General features: G+C 38.0%; 1 protein-coding gene across 4 annotated transcripts in view; it reads right to left on the bottom strand.

The window, feature by feature from the left end:
* Positions 1–5,503: 5,503 nt before the first annotated feature.
* The window catches only part of G3BP1 (G3BP stress granule assembly factor 1), a 34,596-nt gene continuing 21,350 nt past the window's right edge, over positions 5,504–18,749 (bottom strand). For all 4 annotated transcript variants that reach the window (XM_065918958.1, XM_065918960.1, XM_065918957.1 and 1 more), the window contains exons 8-12: positions 17,414–17,515; positions 16,799–16,910; positions 16,455–16,583; positions 15,583–15,692; positions 5,504–12,559 (exon numbers count right to left, since the gene is read on the bottom strand). In XM_065918958.1, coding sequence (XP_065775030.1) covers positions 12,353–12,559; positions 15,583–15,692; positions 16,455–16,583; positions 16,799–16,910; positions 17,414–17,515 — 660 coding nt within the window. In that variant the 3' untranslated portion in view covers positions 5,504–12,352. The remainder of the gene's footprint in view (positions 12,560–15,582; positions 15,693–16,454; positions 16,584–16,798; positions 16,911–17,413; positions 17,516–18,749) is intronic.

The following is an 18,749-nucleotide window of genomic DNA, read 5'->3' as shown; positions in this document are numbered from 1 at the left end:
ACCTAAATATAATAGAAGCACTGTATTTAGTAAACTCTGTGAATAGTGCTCAGTCACATGTAGACTATTAAGTTTGTGAATAAACACTGAATATGACAATAATACTGTTGAGCACCTACTGTATGTCAGTCTATAACTTAATTCCCACAATGGCCCTCATCCTATTTCTCCTTTTATAGATGAGGAAACTGAGGCTCAGAAACCTTATGTTACTATTACTAGCCCAAGTCCCAGCCTTGCCCACGTTTGACATCATTATAGACAATGGGAAGCCAAGTTTTGAAACAGGCGTGACATTTTTACCTCTTCCACTCATCTGTTTTTGACTTCAACAAATTATTTCACTGTGACCTTAGTCACCTGCTTGTAAAAACCTCTTATCTTCCCAAATTGTTGAGTATAAAGCCAAGTAATTGATGTGGTGGTTTATTCTGTCATTAAAAAACAGTATATCTAAGAGACAATAGTTTAACTCAAAACGTTATCTTCTATCTTCTGATAATACACATGGTTCCTTTTGCCGAGGCACATCCCAAGATACATAAATTTAACCTCCTGTAACATTACTTGCCAAGGCATACCATTTTGTATTAGACTGGAAATCAAGCATCATGTAAATCAAGAACCAACCAAAATAATCCTTGGCCTCCCTCTTGGTAATAAACAATATAAACCAGCCCACCGTTAAAGACTGAGAGCCTACTAATCCAGTGTTTGGTACATGAAGGATTGGGAAGTGATATGGGGCCATTTTCTGGCTATAGAACTGTGGAAGCGAGCAAAATCAGTTGACAGCAGGGCAGAGTGGGAATAAACAGCATTTGGAGGACAATGAGAACACTTGTTTGTAGTCCTGTAGGAGAGGTCACTGTGACCTGGAATGGCTTGGATTTGGCTGGACTCATGGGTAAGAACTAGACCTTTTCTGGAAGTCTTTCCTAGGTCCCTCTAAAATACTCAACCAAGAACCTACTACAAATAAGGCACAGGAACCAAAGATAATTACAGAACTTAATTTATGAAGTGAAATGTGATATGGATATGAATAACTAAGCAAAAAATATGGTAACAGATGAGGCAGAGAAAATCAGGAGAGGTCTCTTGGAGGATGGCTATCTGGGCTCAGACTCTTAACAAGATAGCAGTTTACTTTTTTAAGCCACCTTTCAAAGTGTTAAACCCAAGATCACCACTTCCTTCAAGTAGCTGCGGAGGTAAAGAGGGAGCAACTCTTTACATGAACGTAACCCACCGCCACTCCCAAAAATTGTTAATAAGCTACAACTTCTCTCCAAGCTACTACTTGCCTCCTTATGTTTCTGGCTAAACAATCACCTAGGTAACGTGATGTGTACAAACTAGCCAGACCAGTTCATAGGAGTAGGCTTCTTACATTTCTGAGGTCCCCTTTGGCCTCATCCATGACTCTACAGTTGCACCCACAAGTCTGGCCTGTGGTGTAACAGGACCATGAGCTATAAGCAGCAATGCCAGGCAAACCTTAGCTATTGCTCTGAGGGCTAGAGCCGTACTTCTGTGTAGCTCTGTCTGGATGCTGGTGAGCAAAAACGGCACTCTGAATGGACCTTATCTAGTGACTACAAGTCAGGTTCAGCAGGTCGCCAGTCAACTGTTGAGTGCTTGCCTTTGGGTGATTTTTCAAAATATCTCAGCTTAGAGAAAGCAGTTTAGCCCTTCAAGGTTTGAGCTAGAAGCTCAAGGGGGAAGTTTCAAAAGAAAGTGTTATAGCCAGGACTAGAGTGTACATATTCTTTCCAGTTTTCCTATCAGCTTTGTTTTTAACCTCCCTACACCTGCCTGTCTTCATCTACCCGCTATTTATTAAGTCTACTATATCAAGGCAGTTTACCATGAAAGCAGAGTATCAGAATATAACAGAGCTTCTTTTCTTACAACATAGGAAGGGATAATAGAAGTACTGAAGTAATTACTAGTGTGGAATGCGGGAAATATGTGACAGAGAAAGGAGGGTACCATGGACTGTGCAGAAAATAAATCATGGAACGTTTCATGGTAGACAGGCCATTTGAGAAGTAGTAACCTTAAAAAACATGTGGGATTTTGACGATGGGAGAATATTCTGGTAGAAGGAACATAAGTAAAAATACAGAGGTAAATAACAAGGGGCACAATATAAGGCACTGTGATTATCCATTTGGCTGAAGTCTAATGAATGATAGGCATGTTTGGAAAGACAGATTTGGAGTACATCAGGGCTACCTTAAAAGTAGAAAAAACCAAAAGGGTATTCCCTCATGGTTTGTAAAGCAGTTCATTCTATCCCCTCGCCATTAGCTGATATTAATACTTCCAACCTAATTCAAATTTACCTGTACTTTCTTGCAGGAAACTCAACTTTATCTTAGCAGCAGATATAGTAAGTACCCACTAGAAACTCACATCATCAAGGACATTAATTCAAGTATTAAGCAGTTAGTTTGTGATAGGGAGGTACTAGAAAGAGGACAATAAAGGTACATTCAGCTCACTATTCTACAGTGATTCTGAGCAAGTTACTTTTAGAGTCTTATCATTTGTCAAATATCAAGCCAAGCCAATCTTGTACAAGGCAGGAATTTGGAAAGGAGAGACTGTGCTCCTAATGTTATTAACATTTTGTTAATCTGAAATATTAAACAGAGATGACCCAGAAGATAAGTACAGTTTAGCAAAACCCCCCCCCCCTTTTTTTTTCAGCTTTAACTAAAATAATTCTCCCAACCCAGAGAACATCTCTCCATTCAAAGCATGAAATTATGACTATAAAGTAAAAAGTGTATGGAGGGGGAAAAAGTCAAATATGAATAGAAAAAAAAATGACAAAAGTAACTGGTTTTTAGTAAGTCATTGCCTATGGAAGTATATAAAAAGGATAGCTTCTTTCTGAATGATTTACCTTTCTTCAGAAAGAATATGTTTGGGAAAGAGAAGGTTAGCATTACCTAGCCTAGTAAATGACGGGCTGTCCCAGGTCTTTTTTAGAAATGGTGCTTACATATCAAATAATCACTTTGCTAAACTCAGTTTTTCCCACATTAGATATATTTCTACCTCATCTAAAGGTATACCATGCTCAACATGCCATTTAGCCAGACTACGTAAGAGATAGAAAAAAAAAAAATTGGACATTACCACAATGCATTTCAGCATTTTTTAAATCCAGACTATTTCATATTTTGATGGTTCAATCTTCCCATACTTGATCCATTATATTTTCAGCACTAACAACAGTTAAAATGAGATGAGTAAATTAAATCCCAAAGTGTGCAGCTTTGCTACTTAGTATATTGGACACAGATAAAATACCTACCCAATGTGACTTTTGCACACAGAACAACATTCTTAAAAAAATTTTTTTTTCAAAGCAAGTTAAATAGCCAAGTTCTACTTTCAAGACAAACACCAACTGACTTCAGCAGCCTGAAAATAAGTTTGAAAAACAATGCAATACACATCTTCACTGTTGTAAGTAGACTTGACATGTACAACATGAACCACAAAGTGTCTAAGACAAAACCCTTAATGCTTTTATGCCTGGAGGTAAGGTTGCCAAAGTTATCCCTGTCTCATTGTCTGGATCAGTCCAAACTCAGTTTATCTAGAATGATTCAAATCACTGCAAGCAATGTAAATAACTAGTGTCATTCTAGGTGAAGTGCACTTGGAAAGTACAGTGACTGCTCACTTTCTAAGTGTTCAGACATACGAAAGTGCTTCCAAACCACACATTATCTGGTCCTCTCCCAGGACAAGCCATGTCCAGAGACCTCATTCTCAAACTTGACTGACCCAGGGAAGCTGGGATAAGACAAATTACCTTGCAACCAAAGCTGTGAATACCCTGAGGCCCTACTTGGAAACTGGCCCATAGACAACTGGGGATGAACAGGACTATCTGATATCCAATTCATAGCTAAGTCAACATTAATGAAAAGGCACTGTTAGACTGATCTACAACATTCCAAAATGAGTGATAACATTATCAAATAAATGCTCAGTCACTGTACTATATTTACATAATTTATCTTAGACTTACTTTCTTTTTTCTTGGGGGGGGTGGGGGGGGGACAAGATTCATTCACTGAGATGGGCCAATCTCAAGATTTCCCCTCAACCTTGCCAAAGTAAATGACTTCTGCATCACTGGAAGTCAGCTCCAAAGGACTTGCCCTTCAAGCTTTCCCCATTTAACTCATGTAGATATTTGCACAAAAGATCTGCCCTTTTGTCTTAAAAGTTGCCTGACTTGATGTTTAGGCAGAAGAGCAAATCCCATGTATGATAATTCTGCAAGTAATTTTACATTTCCTTTTTTCTGAAAAGGTAACTGCCAACTTAAATGTGTGATACAGTGGAGATAAAAGTTGATTACTAAGGGAACTTCCCTGGGGGGTGTCCAGTGATCAAGACTCTGCTTCCATTGCAGGTGGCATGGGCTTGATCCCTGGTAGGGAACTGAGTTTCTGCATGCCTCATGGTGCCGCCAACAAAAACAAAGTTATTAACTTTCAGTGACTCTAGGGGTTGTTACCTGAAACCTCATACCCTGGTCATTACACTTTATTCATAAAGTTCTCTTTTAACTCCAAAGAATAGAAAGACACTGTGTAGTTCTTCAGGTCACAATGCCAACGCTGACTGTAGAGTCTGTTACAGGTAAGACAAATGCAAATTACAATTCTGACTGTAGTTACAATACTTTTGGGGAGATGTAAAAATTATGCTAGATTGGGCAGTGTTAGCTAAGCTGCTAAGTGCTTCATCATCCATGATGGAAGAGGTTCAAAATAATTCATAGTTCCCTGTAAGAGACTGCAAGTCTCAAGCCCACACAGCAGTAACTGACAACTAGCCAAAGTAGAAGACATTTGTCAGTAGCCTGGGGACATCTTAAACAATGAATGGGCCTGGAAAACTGGGTCAGGATTGCTCACAAAGCTCCTCATCCTTTCCTGGAAGAAAATGTGATAGTATGTCTTTTATATGGAAATTTCTTTGTATATATGTATAAACTTGGTATGGCCTTAATGCTGCAGTTAAGGATTTGTTTGGCTACCACCTTAAGCAGCGTGTTAAGCAATCGCCTCCTTATTTTTACTTCTCCCTGAACTCTTAACCTTGAACAACCAATTCCCCTTTGTCCCTTATTCAACCCTGTTTTCTGCATGAAGTCATAAATGTTATGGCAGTTATTTTTCGGCTTGTAAAAAAAAAAATCTCTATTTCTGCAGTTTGAAGATGGAATGTAAACTTTCTGTGATACATGTATATATAAAAATATATTTATTGAACCATCCATATACACACATCCATGCTGATTCCAATGGAAAAAAATTAAAAGTTTTCTGAAATTTTCCCTGTGGTTAACTCAGAGTTGTTACTACTTAACCAACTTGATATTAGGAGAACTTTTGAAATCTCGCAATTACCCAAGAGAAACCTACGTATCATCTAGAAAACATCATTTCACTTAAGACAAGGCTTTATACTGTTCGTTCAAGATATATTTATTGATAGGTGCTATGGGATACAAAGATGACTGAAACACAGATCCTGCCCATAAGGAGCTTACAGTCTAGTAGGGAAGACAGAACACATACATGGGATACATGGTTAGAGCTAGGTTTCAGTAAGATGAATCTAATATTGTGTAGAAAGTAGACTGGAAGTAAGAAGAGGTAAAGAAAGTTGAGAGGCCACTAAAAGGAAGTGAGGAGGAAGGATGTGAAAGACTGTTGAGGTAGAACTGACAGGAATTAGCTGCAGACAGCACGTAAGGAGTGAGGAAGCAGGAAGCAGGTGACTAAGGTGACTCTGACTGGTAGCATGGGTGATGACAAACTGAGAACAGAGTAGGTTTATGATAAGAAATGAAACTTGGCACATACAGCTCCTGCGCGTCAACACAAAACGCCCAGGATACTGGGCACAATCAGAAAGAAACGGGTAATTGCCCAGACCAGGGATGGAAGTACTTCAAAATGACCAGTGACTTCCTCTTCTGCCCACCCCTCAAAATTTCACACCAATCCCCTCCGACATGAAATGCGTGATGCCTATAATTCACTGAATTATGCCCAATCCCTAGGCATGCCTCCCTCATAAGCATGAAAACAGAAATACATTATTCAGCTGAGTGAGTCATCATTTAAGGGTGCTTTCATGTACCTCCAGGAGGAATGGATTAATCCTCCAGTCCTTGTCCTCCAGGAGATTATGTTATGTTCTAAGTCTAGGTTGAAGGGGTAAGTTATAAGCTAAGAGAAAGGTATTAAATGTGCTAGGAACACATTGAAGATTGGGATAGAATTTACAACGGGAGGGACAAGGTGGAAGAAAAGTAGATGAAAATAAATTTGCTCCTTACTTCAAATTCTGGACAGACCAAACCCCCACAGGGTAATGAATTAACCTCTCCTAAGACATCTTAATACATCTTTTCTCTTAGGGAGAAAAAAAAGCTCTTGGACGAGGTCTTAAAAGGTTTTGATGGTAAGAGATTGGAGATGGCGGCGGGAGGGGTGGCAGGGAGAATGCAGATACAAGTCTATCTTCAGGGAAGGGAAGGCCCTTGAAGCCACACAATCAGCAATACCTAGCTTGTCAGCAAACCATAAACATCCTTCTGTGAAGAACAGGAAAAACCACTGGAAAGGCAGATTAGGACCCTGATTCAAACATGGTGCTGACAGGCACTGAACAGGGTATATTATATGCCTAAGACCAAATTGCTGCCCCTTAGGAGCTTACAATTGTAACGATACAAGGTGGGGGAAAGCACCACAATTTACAGAATGCAAAATGCTGACTGATTTAGGAGAAAATTACAGCTGAGTTTCAGCTATTAACACATTAGGATACCCAATAGTTTTCTGACAACTAGTAATAAACCCATCCCTGAGGAGAACCCAAGTTAATGTCCTTATTGACAAAAGGCCCTGGTAGAACCGGGCATTAAAATGGTTGGAAGAAAACAGAAAATGTGGGTATGAAAACTGAGCTAATGGAGCAACTGGATAAGCATACACAATGTGGCTCCTTCCCTTTTCTCCCCACATCCTACCTTTTAACAGCTTTGGCTTACTAAAGCAAACATGGGCAGGACTGGCAATCCTGAATGTGCTGTACTAGTCATCTGAGTCATCGACCTTTAGAAAATTGCAGGGATTACACAAATCACCTTAGTCCTTTCCAGCACTGATGTTCTAAGAAATCTAGGAGTCTCCTCCTGTTTCTTGTGATAACCATCAGTACTGGGAGCGGGCGGGATGACTTTACAGAATAGTTTCTCACGTGAAATTATGATTTTCTTTTATAGAAACCATAAATTATTCATATTCCATCAGCTAAATTCCACCCCTATCCCACTCTTCTTGAAAACCAATGTAGCTACCTATACAAATTTATTTTTAACACAATGTATGTTCTACATAATCTACTTAAATTGTACACTGAATCTTTAAAGAAAGGAAGTCTCTTCTTTCCTAATTCCTTATGTCTTCATCTAAAAGGGCCAAATCATTGTACATACACTCCTCATAAAAACATTTAAGAATCTAAACCAAAACCCAAAGTCAAACAGGTGACAACAAAACTTAGGGAGAGTACCAGTAACCAAAGTGGTTAATTACAGCAATAGTTAAAAACTACATCCATATTAAATGATATAATCATCCCTCTAATTACTACCAAAACTACAGGTAAACTTCCTACAAGTGGGTTTCTGAAAAATAAATACTTGCTAAAAGTACTTCAACAGTGAATTTTTGGGTAAGCATCACTTACTTTAAAAAAAAAAAAATAGACACACTGAATGGATACAAGTCCCTTAGGAATCTGTGACATTGGACACATTTCAAAGTAATAACCATGTATAGATTTCTGTAACTGACCAGGTCACATAGTTTATGGAAGTAACAAGAGAACTGATTTCCAATACTATATTCTTCTCACTGGGGGCTACCAGGTTTGAGTGGAAACTGAAGAGGAGAGACTTCGAAAGGCATGCAATCAAAAGACAACAACTTTGATTCTAAGCCAATACATAAGCATGATCAAAAGAAACTGGTTAAGGGTTGTAGGCCACCTTTAATCAACCTTTCACTCATTCTGGCCATTATTAAAGACTGCTTCATGAAAGCATGAGCAAAGCAATCTAATTTCCGGATCATCCAGAGTTAGATACATATCCACTAAAAATAAAAGTTTTATCTCACATGTGCCAACATATCTTTAATTCAGTCTAGTAAGTTCACAAGCCCATCTATGGTCCCCAGAACCTTGATAATACAGTAAACACAAATTCCAAAAGGTATTACTACCCTAAAACCAGAAGTCCTCATTTAATGACCTAGTACAATATGACAAGCAACTTTAACCTACAACCCCACCCCACATAAAATATTGCTAAGTTTCTAACACATTCTTTAAGGTTTCTAAAAGATTTGCAAAAAACTACCTCTAATCGTCCACTGCCAATCTGTGGTGCATTAGGCACTTAGCTAGAACTCCATATTCAAATAAATGTTGAAGTTGCTTCTTTTACAAGATTCAAAATTGCTAAACTAAAAGTTCAACAATTATCTAATTTGTATATAGCTCCTACAGAGATTCTTTTAAGTAGCACAAAAATAAAGCTTTAATATAAAAATTATTTTTATAGATCAGTAGATTTGACAAATGCAAACACTTACCTAAAATAAGCCACAAGAGAAACAATGGTCTACAAATTTAAACTTCATAGAAAGAAATTTTCATATAGATTCTAACAAATGATATCTATAAAGTGCCACGTTCTCCACCACTAAATCACTAACTCTACCAGGGTTTTCAAATAAAGGGATGATGAAAAGTATCAGAGGATGGCAGTTATAAGCATAAAACACAACTAAACTAACCTGGATGATGCTATGATAAAAATATTGTCTTCCACACCCAAATTAAATTGTACTAAATGTATTATCAAACCAGATGAGAAAATAATCTAGTAATTCAATAGAACTGTTAAAATACAGTCTGCAAATCAAAAGAAGTTCTACAAAATTAATGTTTAACTACTTTACCCTCAAGGAAATAGAAAATGGTAATGCTAGTCTCGACCTGAATGTTTTGCACTCAAGTCTCTACACTGTAGTTATTTCATGCCCTATTCCCTTAACGGTATTCAAATGTAAATACAGATAGGCACTATGGTTCTAGAAAAAAAGCATCAGTTTTGGAGGCCAATCTGCTCCTACTACATGGAGGCTGGTGATGTAATTTCTTCACCTACTACTTTGGCCGGGGCAGGGGGGGGTGGGGGGGGGGTGTGCGCGGGGTAGGTAACACCTAATCCACAGTGTATAGCTATGAAAAATTTAGTTGTCTAACCTAAAACTAAAGTGCAATTCAACTAACATGGTGGTAGTAACCTACTGATCCAAAACCAAAGAATTCTTCTTGCATTATCCATTCCATTACTTCCCAGCAATAACTCAAAATGTTGAGAACACAGGAAAACACAAAACCAACCTCAATATAAAAGCAAACAAAATTATTTTTGTTCAGTCAAAGATCTATTTATTTTCAACAGGTCTTAAAAGACTGAGATCTACTGAGCCAAACTAATGTAACTTAGCTAAAATGCTCACGTGTGAAGGGTTTTAAGCTCAGGAGAAAGAATTACATGTTGGGCCATTCCAACAGACAAAAAAAAATGCTGACTGTGATGAGTGATGCTGCCTGCAGAAACTCTTGCCCTCACCTATTTCATTCTCACTCACTGTGAAATATGTGAATAGATGTGTACCTAGGGTAACATGTTTGTTACATCAGCAATAAACGTAATCAGTGATAGCTGGATACTTAAGAGTATTAACCATGGCGCAAGTCCAATGCAAGTCAACACACCATAATATCCCAATTATGGTAACTTGAAATTACTGAAGCAACCTTTTGTGAAATTATGCAGGAATTCCCTGCAATAAATTACAAGCAGCATATAGTATATTGCTACCTCTCCAAATTAAAACACACACACACACACACACACACACAATTGGTACAAATTGGGATTAGTTACTTACAGTAGTTGTTACTATAATTCCTGAGAGAGATTTCTAGTTGCTATTTTTCTGAGACTCTATTTCACAGGAATGAGTCTTCACTCCAGTTGTCCTATTCCACCATCCTACCCACCATGAATTACAGGAGTAAGGACGCCCTGTGTTCTCAGCGGGGCTGCTTCATTTTCCAAGAGCATTTTGGCATCACTGGCTCCCATTCACCAAACACCAGATGCAGGGTATGCATCTCCTTCCACCCACCTCCCCCCTAAAAAACCCCACAAATTTCTGCATGTCCTCTAGGATATAACAATAGCCCCAAGTTGAGAAACACTGTATTTTGCTAGTGCCCTTAAAGCTCCGTTCTGAGGAGGAAAAACATTTAGAAATGTATGGTTTAGTATTCACTTATGAAAAATGATTCCTAGGTTATCTATATTTTATCACCTAATAGTTTTACCACAACTGAATTTTTTTTCCTCAAAAATAACTCAGGCTAAATTTTCTTCTTTCTACTACAAGCTTAATATAAGCTACAAAAGTACAAGCTGAATTTCTTCTAATTCTGGGCCAAATGAAGTGGTTACCAACTAGTTGTTTAAACTGACCCAAAAACCAGCCACGGATTCAGTTATGTAAGTTTTTTTATGTTGTTATATACGTTTATGAAGGAGATGTTGCCAATTTTCAAATATTTGAGGTACTAAGGACCAACTAATAACATCAAAAACTTAATTTAAGATTACGCCCTTCAGTAAACCTAGTTTCCCAGTAACAGCAACATTCTTATTCCTACTAATATACTACTAGCCTCAAACAATAGTCTTAAAAATGAACACTGTTAAAAAAATAAGTTAAAGTTGACAACCTCATTGCCCTTCAATTGGTAGTGACAAGTTATCACACAAAGGCTTGCTACACAAATGTGTAAACAAAACCTTCACCCATCTCACACACAGCACTCAACACATACTATGCAAAACGAGTATTAGTCTATATCGCCAGATCTTCCAGAAACGTTTTAATAAAAATTGGCCATTTCCAAGAATACCCACTGCATGCCCACCAGTAAAAGGGAACCATAACAAAAGAGAAAATTTACCATATGGCTATGATTAAAAAAAAAAAAAAACTAGCACACACTCAAGCACACCATCAAAGTCCAATATTAATGTCACATTCTTTCTTATGGGCTATGATTAGGATTCTGAATAGACACTGAAATAAAACTTAATACAAATGCTGAACTATTCAGGTCAAAGGACTCTACAGAAGCATCCGTACTCAAAGGCATTCCAGTTTGAGACTCAATTTCAGGATAAGGCGTAACAAATGAACACAAGACATACAGGGTAAAAAAGGAAGTCATAATTCCCAACATATTCTGAACCTGACAGAACAAATCTAGGGGTCTTTCTTTTATTATTTTCTTGAAACAATTGCCAAGACTGGAATCAAAGATAAATAGAAGGCACAACAGTTTTGCTCTGGTTTTGTGTTACTTAGATTTGGAAATTTTTTTTGTTCTTTTTTCTTTTTTTTACAAATACAAATTAAACATGAAAAAAACTCTACTTCAAAAAAAATCTAACAGTTCAAGAAAAGCTTATCAGTTGCATTCTAGACATTTAAACCTATCTCACAATTTAAATTCCAATGTCAAAAACAGTAGATTTTGAAACTGTTTTGTGATCATATGTTAAAAGAAAACTCTACTAACACCTTTTATTCAGTTTTTAACCACATCAACGAGAATCAAAATTGTCAATTTTTCCAATGGCAATTTTCCACACCAGAAGAGAGTCATGACTCTCAAAGAAGAAAACAATTTGGATTTCTCTGGTCTTCAAAATGTTTATCAAATCCTGTAATTCTCACAGGCTTTTGAAACACATAGAAAGTAAGTAAGAAATAGTCCAATGAATGAAACATACCAAATGTCAGTAAGAAGCAAGACACATTCCTTTGGGGAAACTGTTAAAAAAAAAAATTCAGTCTGTATATGCAAATAAAGCAAAGAAATTCAGTCAGTCTTTTTTTTTTTTTTCTTCTTTAAAAATCCATTTTTCCTAAAATATCATTCCACAAAATTGGAAGTGAAGGACTAAAAGGTGGGAGGCAGGGGAGAGAAGGAGCACACACCATTAACACAAAAAGTAAAATTGTACAAACTTAAGCAGTTTATAATAGACTAGGATCATATTCCAAGATACCAAGGTTGGTTGAAGAAATTCATCATTCTGTGGGAGCTAGTTTGTACTGCTGCTTGAAGACTGGTGAAGAGCAATTCATTGCCTTGGAGCAATGCTCCTGCCCACTCCAAATCCTGGTTTCTGCACCATGCCTCCACGAGGTGGGCCTCTCATACCACCACCCAGCCCACCTCGAGGACCTCCAGGTCCCCGCAGGCGGTTATCTCGGCGGTCCCCTTCACGGGCGGCTCGAGTCTTCTTTTCTTCCACATTCAGACGGACCTCTCCTCTGAACATGATGGGCTGTAAGAATCAAGGCGAACAGATTTATAGAGGGCTTATGAACTACTCTCAAAAGAGTAGCAAAAGAGCTTATGAGCTAGCTCTCAAAGATAAAAGAAAGCTAAAAAAAGAAAAACAAAACAAAGAACCAGCAGCTTACAAATCAGCTACCTTCTCACAGTTCACTTTTTGTCTCAAACTCAGAACATATAATTTTTCCATTAACAGATACATGAAACGATTAGGTATTCAAGTTAGCTCAAAAGTTAAAAAGTCCACTTGTGCACAGCAGTACAAGTAACTCTTATTAAAGTAAACCTTACCTTCTCATAGAATTATGTAAGTGGAATATAAATAAAAATTGCCACCTTCTCCAGGGACTGGGAGACTTACAGCAAAATCCCATCAACATGTAATGTGGAAAGATTTTGCTGCACATGTTGCTTTTTTTGCTGCACATGTTTACGCAAAGCACACATACATCTCAAAACCATGAATTTCATTTCAATATAACCTTAAGAAAATGCGATTTGCCTTAACAGAATTTGGGAAAATACTAAAATAACAATACCAGATCTTAGCGCAGGGGAAAAAAGTATAGGGTCTTCTCTTTTGCCAAAAGAACTATAGTAAACAAAGCGTTACTCAAGATTTCAATGAACTCAATTTATGTTCCTTGCTGGCACTCTGTGGTTTTCTAACGGAAGTATTTTTTTAAAATAAATACCTAACAGTACTTACTATGAAAAAGTGTTCTTCACTTTTATCATCTCTTTTAATCTTCACAACAACCCTTTAAGGGTTATTATCACAACTATTTTATATAGACCAACAAGCTGGTACTAAGGAGGTTAAAGAATGCGTACTGCACAGGTCACAAGTCTAGTGAGTGACAGAAGAGCAATGTAAGCCCAGGCATCCTGACAAGAAAGTAGAAGCACTCAACTACACAGCATGGACAGACACCGGGCACATTCTACAAGCTATTTCTGTACACAGAAAACTGCTGAAGGGAATAAGGTAAACTTCTACCCAGACAGTGAGGTGAGTGAGGTTAAGTGTTAGTTGCTCAGTCATGTCCAACTCGTTTCTTGCTCAGTTATGTCCGACTCTTTGCAAGCCCACAGACTGTAGCCCACCAGGCTCCTCTGTCCATGAAATTCTCCAGGGAAGAACACTGGAGTGGGTTGCCATTCCCTTCTCCAGGGGATCTTCCAGACCCAGGGATAGAACCTGGATCTTCCACATTGCAGGCAGTTAGTTTCTTTACTGTCTGAGCCACCTAAAACAAGCTACATTTGAAGCTCCCAAAGTACACAGACATGATCTGAAAGTGCATGTGAAGAAACCTGCACAGGGGCTGGGCAGGGAAGCCTCTTTTGGGCTCTGATTCTAATTTAAATTTTATATTCTGATTAAACATATATTTGTACATATATAAATATCTTAACACATCCAATATTACAAACATTATATACATACTTTATATATACACTATATAAATCATACACATTAATATGAAGTGCTATTCCTGGCAATGTTCTACATACAATGAGAAAAAACAGAAGTATTTTAAGCCTGAAAGAGGTTATGACTGCAGATATTTTAAAAGATAGTTATAGAAGACATCTCTAAGGAGGTATCAAAATGACAGAAGCAATCTGAATGAAAAAAGGTAGCAGACATACACCCCTTCCCGAGGAAATTTACCTCAACAATTCTTATGCCTATAAGATACCACGACTCACCCACATGCCATCAATGAAACACCAAAGTCCTCCTCTTGGATAATTAACTAGGAAGCAAACAGGTCTGACCTTGTTTGGCCCCACTGGGATTATCACACCACTAAAGAAAATACAAATTCAAGACTGCACCAAAAAGTGTGACCACTGAACTACCACATGCTTAATGGTGAATTTACAACAAAGCCTACAGGACATTTCTGCGTTCAGTATTCCTGTGTCCTGGGTGAGATAAGCCATTATTTTCTCCACATTTCTCAGTGTTTTGCAGGAGATGCTTCACAAAAATAATGGTCAAACAGTTTGATAGATAATGCACATTTCCAGATGAAGGCTAACTTATAACCACAACATTAAACTTTGTAGTATATCCACTAACATTCTGGAGAATATCAGACATTCTGGAGAACCACTGGGAAATAATGATCTGCACCATTTCTAACTAACATGGTTAATAAAATGTGTAAGCTTTAACTGGCAGACACTCAAAATCGACTAGTGGTTGCCAGGGGTTGGGGAGAGAGGATATGGGGAGAGACTGCTTAATGGGTAGGGGATTTACTCTTGGTGAAACTCTTTGCAACTAGACAGGTAATGGTTGCACAACAATGTGTATTAAATGTCACTGGATTGTACCCTTTAAAATGTTTAATTTTGTTACGTGAATTTCACCTCAATTGAAAAAAAGTGAGGTCTTAAAATTCCCACATCCATCTCAGTAAATTAACAGTATTTATATCTTTGTTCTTCTCTACAACGACTACTACAGAGCTTTTTTGCTAATGAAAGTTGTGGGGGAAGGAAAGGACTCTATTAGGACACAGAGACAAGACTCCAATTCTACAAATTTCTCTACTATTGGAGAAGGTAGACTGACTCCAAACCCAGATAAGTTAAAGAACAAAAGGAGACGCTCCTTGTAGTTATGCCCCAAACAGTTACACAGGAAAACTGCAAGTATAGCTGGTAAACAAACTGATTCTAAGTTCTTAGCTAAAAGTAACAAAGTGCTTCATTCATCTCTTACAATGAATAAAGGGACTGCATAAATCTCAGTGTACTGGTAACCACAATTATTTCACTCTCCATCACACAACTTAGGCAAAAACTATTTATATGATAGTTTTGTTTTGCTAAGCTCCCAGGCAGTTCTTTTAACAATGGTTAGACATGATGAAAAACATTACCCAGACAGGGTGGAATAAATTGCACTTTACATGTAAGACAGTTTTAAGGATGGATGAATACATTAAGATAAAGATTAAAAAAAAAAAAAAAAACAAGATAAACATTGCTTACCCTGTTGCTAAGCACCTTCTGAACAGGCTCAGAATCATCAAACACAACAAACCCAAAATTGGGTAATTTCCCACCACTGTTAATACGCAGTTCCACCACATTCCCATAATCTGCAAGTGAAACACAGATTCTCAAATAAGTTAGAACATTTTTTAAAAATATTACATGCACATTGTCCACCAACAGCCACTAGGCACACGTGGCTATAGGGAATGTGAACTGTGGCTAGGGCTAAAACACACAGAGGATTTCAAAGACTTCCAATAGGATCATGGAAAATATCTCATGTTTATATATACTCAAATGATGTCTTAGACACTCTGGGTTAAGTGAAATACTAATTTAATTGTCCAGTTTTAAAGTGTAACTACAGGGTGATCTAGTGGTTAAGAATCTGCCTGTCAGTGCAGGGGACATGGGTTTGATCCCTAGTCCAGGAAGATCCCACATGCCACAGAGCAGCTAAGCCCGCGTGCCACAACTACTGAAGCCCGAGCACCCTAGAGCTGGTGCTCTGCGATAAGCCACTGCAAAGAAGCTCGTGCACCACGACTAGACAAAGCCCAAGTGCAGCAACAAAGACCCAGTGCAGTCAAATAAATAAATATATCTTAAAAATAAAAAATAAAGTGTTACTAGAAAACTTAAAATTACATATGTGGCTCATCTCTATTTCTATTGGACAGTAGATGAATCTAGTGTTTAAAACTCAACAACATGGAGTGGGAGGGAGGTTCAAGAGGGAGGGTACATATGTACACTAGGGGTGATTCGCATTGCTGTATGGCAGAAACCAATGCAACAATGTAAAGCAATTATCTTCCAATTAAAACTAAATCTTAAAAAAAGATGAAAAAAACTTAATAACCTACTTTGAAAAAAGTCTTTAAGCTCTGACTTGTCCACCTCATGAGGCAGGTTGCCAATGAAGAGCTGGTGGCTATCAGGGTGTCTCACAATTCTTCGGGGTTCCACATCGCCTTGCTCACCAGCCTCACGGACTGAAGAGGAAACAAAAACAGCAAGAAATGAGAAAGAAGACACCTTGCAGTAACTGTTCCATTCAACAGTTTTCTCTCTACCCCTAAACACAGATAATTCAATTCACTTTGCAATGTATTTTTAAATCTAAGTACCCACAAGTATCAACTGCCCTCCCAAAACAAGCTCTCATCCTCAACATGCCCAGTGTAGAGAAGCCCTTCTGAGCTCTCACCTGGTCTGGGTCCCCTCTGGGGAGGGACATTTATTCGCTGTTCTCGCACCCTCTGATCCCTCTGAGGCCTCTGAAGTGGAATCTGAGATTCAGGCTTAGACTCCGGGCGAGGCTGAAAAATGTATGCATCAACTTTGGCATAAAAACAAAGCAAGCTTACCTTTTTTTTTCCTTTTTAAGTGTTCTAACTAACAATAAGGTTTAAAACCAGAAAATGACAATTCTTGAGTTCTCTCGCTGCCCCCTCCAAAAACCCCAAACAAAAATAAAAACACATTAAAAATCACCTTGTACCCTTTCTCCTCTGCCTTATGTGTTGCTGTTCTTTAGTTGCCAAGTTGCGTCCGACTCTTTCAAGACCCCATGGACTGTAGCCTGCCAGGCTCCTCTGTCCATGGAATTCTCCAGGCAAGACTACTGGAGTGGATGGCCATTCCCTTCTCCGGGGTATCTTCCCGACCCAGGGATCGAACCTGTGTCTCCTGCACTGGCAGGCAGATTCTTTATCACTGCACCACCAGGGAACCTTGTCTTATCTATTAAACCTCTGTAAATTCACATTACGTGAAAATATAAGTAAATTTGCCTAATATGCAAATTTAATTATAAACTCACCTGTGAAGCTGGTACTTTAACAACATGTGGGGGTATCCCAGTAACTGGAACAGCTCCACTGGGTGGAAGGTTCTTACTGGTCACAGATGCCCAAGAAAAGGTCTAAGGGAACAACACCATGAGTTGTTATAATACTTAGCAAAACAATATAAAAGTTCTAGGCTTTTGATTTCTTGTACATTATATATGCATCACATTCTCAAGAGGCAAGACAGTTTATAAGTAACTTGAGATTCCTTTGCCCCATCACTTAAAATTTAGTACTAAAAATTCCTTGGGACTTATCAAGCATCAGCAAAATACGAGCAGCTACTTCCACTCAATTTCAAGTTTGTGAATCCAAGAAAATTCTCCCTCCAAAGCCAGCTCTTCCTCTTTTGATTTTCTCACTCTACGATCCAATTATACCACCTTTAGAATTTTCTTGAATTATTTCAATCAGTACCAAAATCACCAGATCTTATTTACCTCTTATCACTTCATCTTCACTGCCATGACCCTAATCCAGGATGTCATTACCTCTCTCCAGGACTACTACAGTTAAACCACCTAACTTGTCATCTACTCTCACTCCAGTAAACCTAATTTTCCACCTGCAAGCTACAGTCATGTCACCATTTCTCTTTACTACTCACCTACAAGCTGCCACACACCTATTTTATACAGACCAGCAAACTACAAACCAGGGAGGTTACTAAGAGTTCCCATACATAGAATAATGCTCAGAACAATTTCAAGCCACTTGAAATAACTCTTAGACAAATAACAATTTAAGAACCCTGGCCGCATAAATACAGCACTAAAACATACTCCTTCACAAAGCATCAGCTGTAAAGGTTCTGTGAATTCAGCCAGTAACATCCTGGTGTGACTCATGAGAGGTAATGAAAAGCTTCAAACTTTTGAAATCAGTTATTTTAATTAGAACATATTACAATTTGTTTCTACTTCTACTGTAAAGTTGTCCTCAATTAGATTTCACAGAAAAGGGCAGGAAAAGTCTACTGTGCCATGTTATTTTTTTGAAGATTCACTATCATTTTTTTGTGCAACAAGCACATAGTAACATGCAATTTGAATGTAATATTAAAAAGAGGGTTTGTTGATATGGCAACAAGATAGCACCCAAAAATTCTTGTCTGAAAGTATTCAAGTTTCCTTAGAGGAGGGAAAAAAAAACTACTTTTGACTTTATAAAGCATATGCATCTTATCTGAGGTATGGCTCAATACGTAAGAAATTCCCCAAATGAATACAAAAATACAGCTACAAAAGTCAACCTAGCAACAAAAAAGGAAGAGAGATTTTTTTACAACAGAAAGAAGCAGAATAAAAC

The sequence above is a fragment of the Muntiacus reevesi genome, chromosome 1 (assembly GCF_963930625.1).
Source record: "Muntiacus reevesi chromosome 1, mMunRee1.1, whole genome shotgun sequence".
NCBI lineage: Eukaryota > Metazoa > Chordata > Mammalia > Artiodactyla > Cervidae > Muntiacus > Muntiacus reevesi.
The sequence above is the reverse complement of the archived record's forward strand: the minus strand, read 5'-3'. Positions and strand labels throughout refer to the sequence as shown.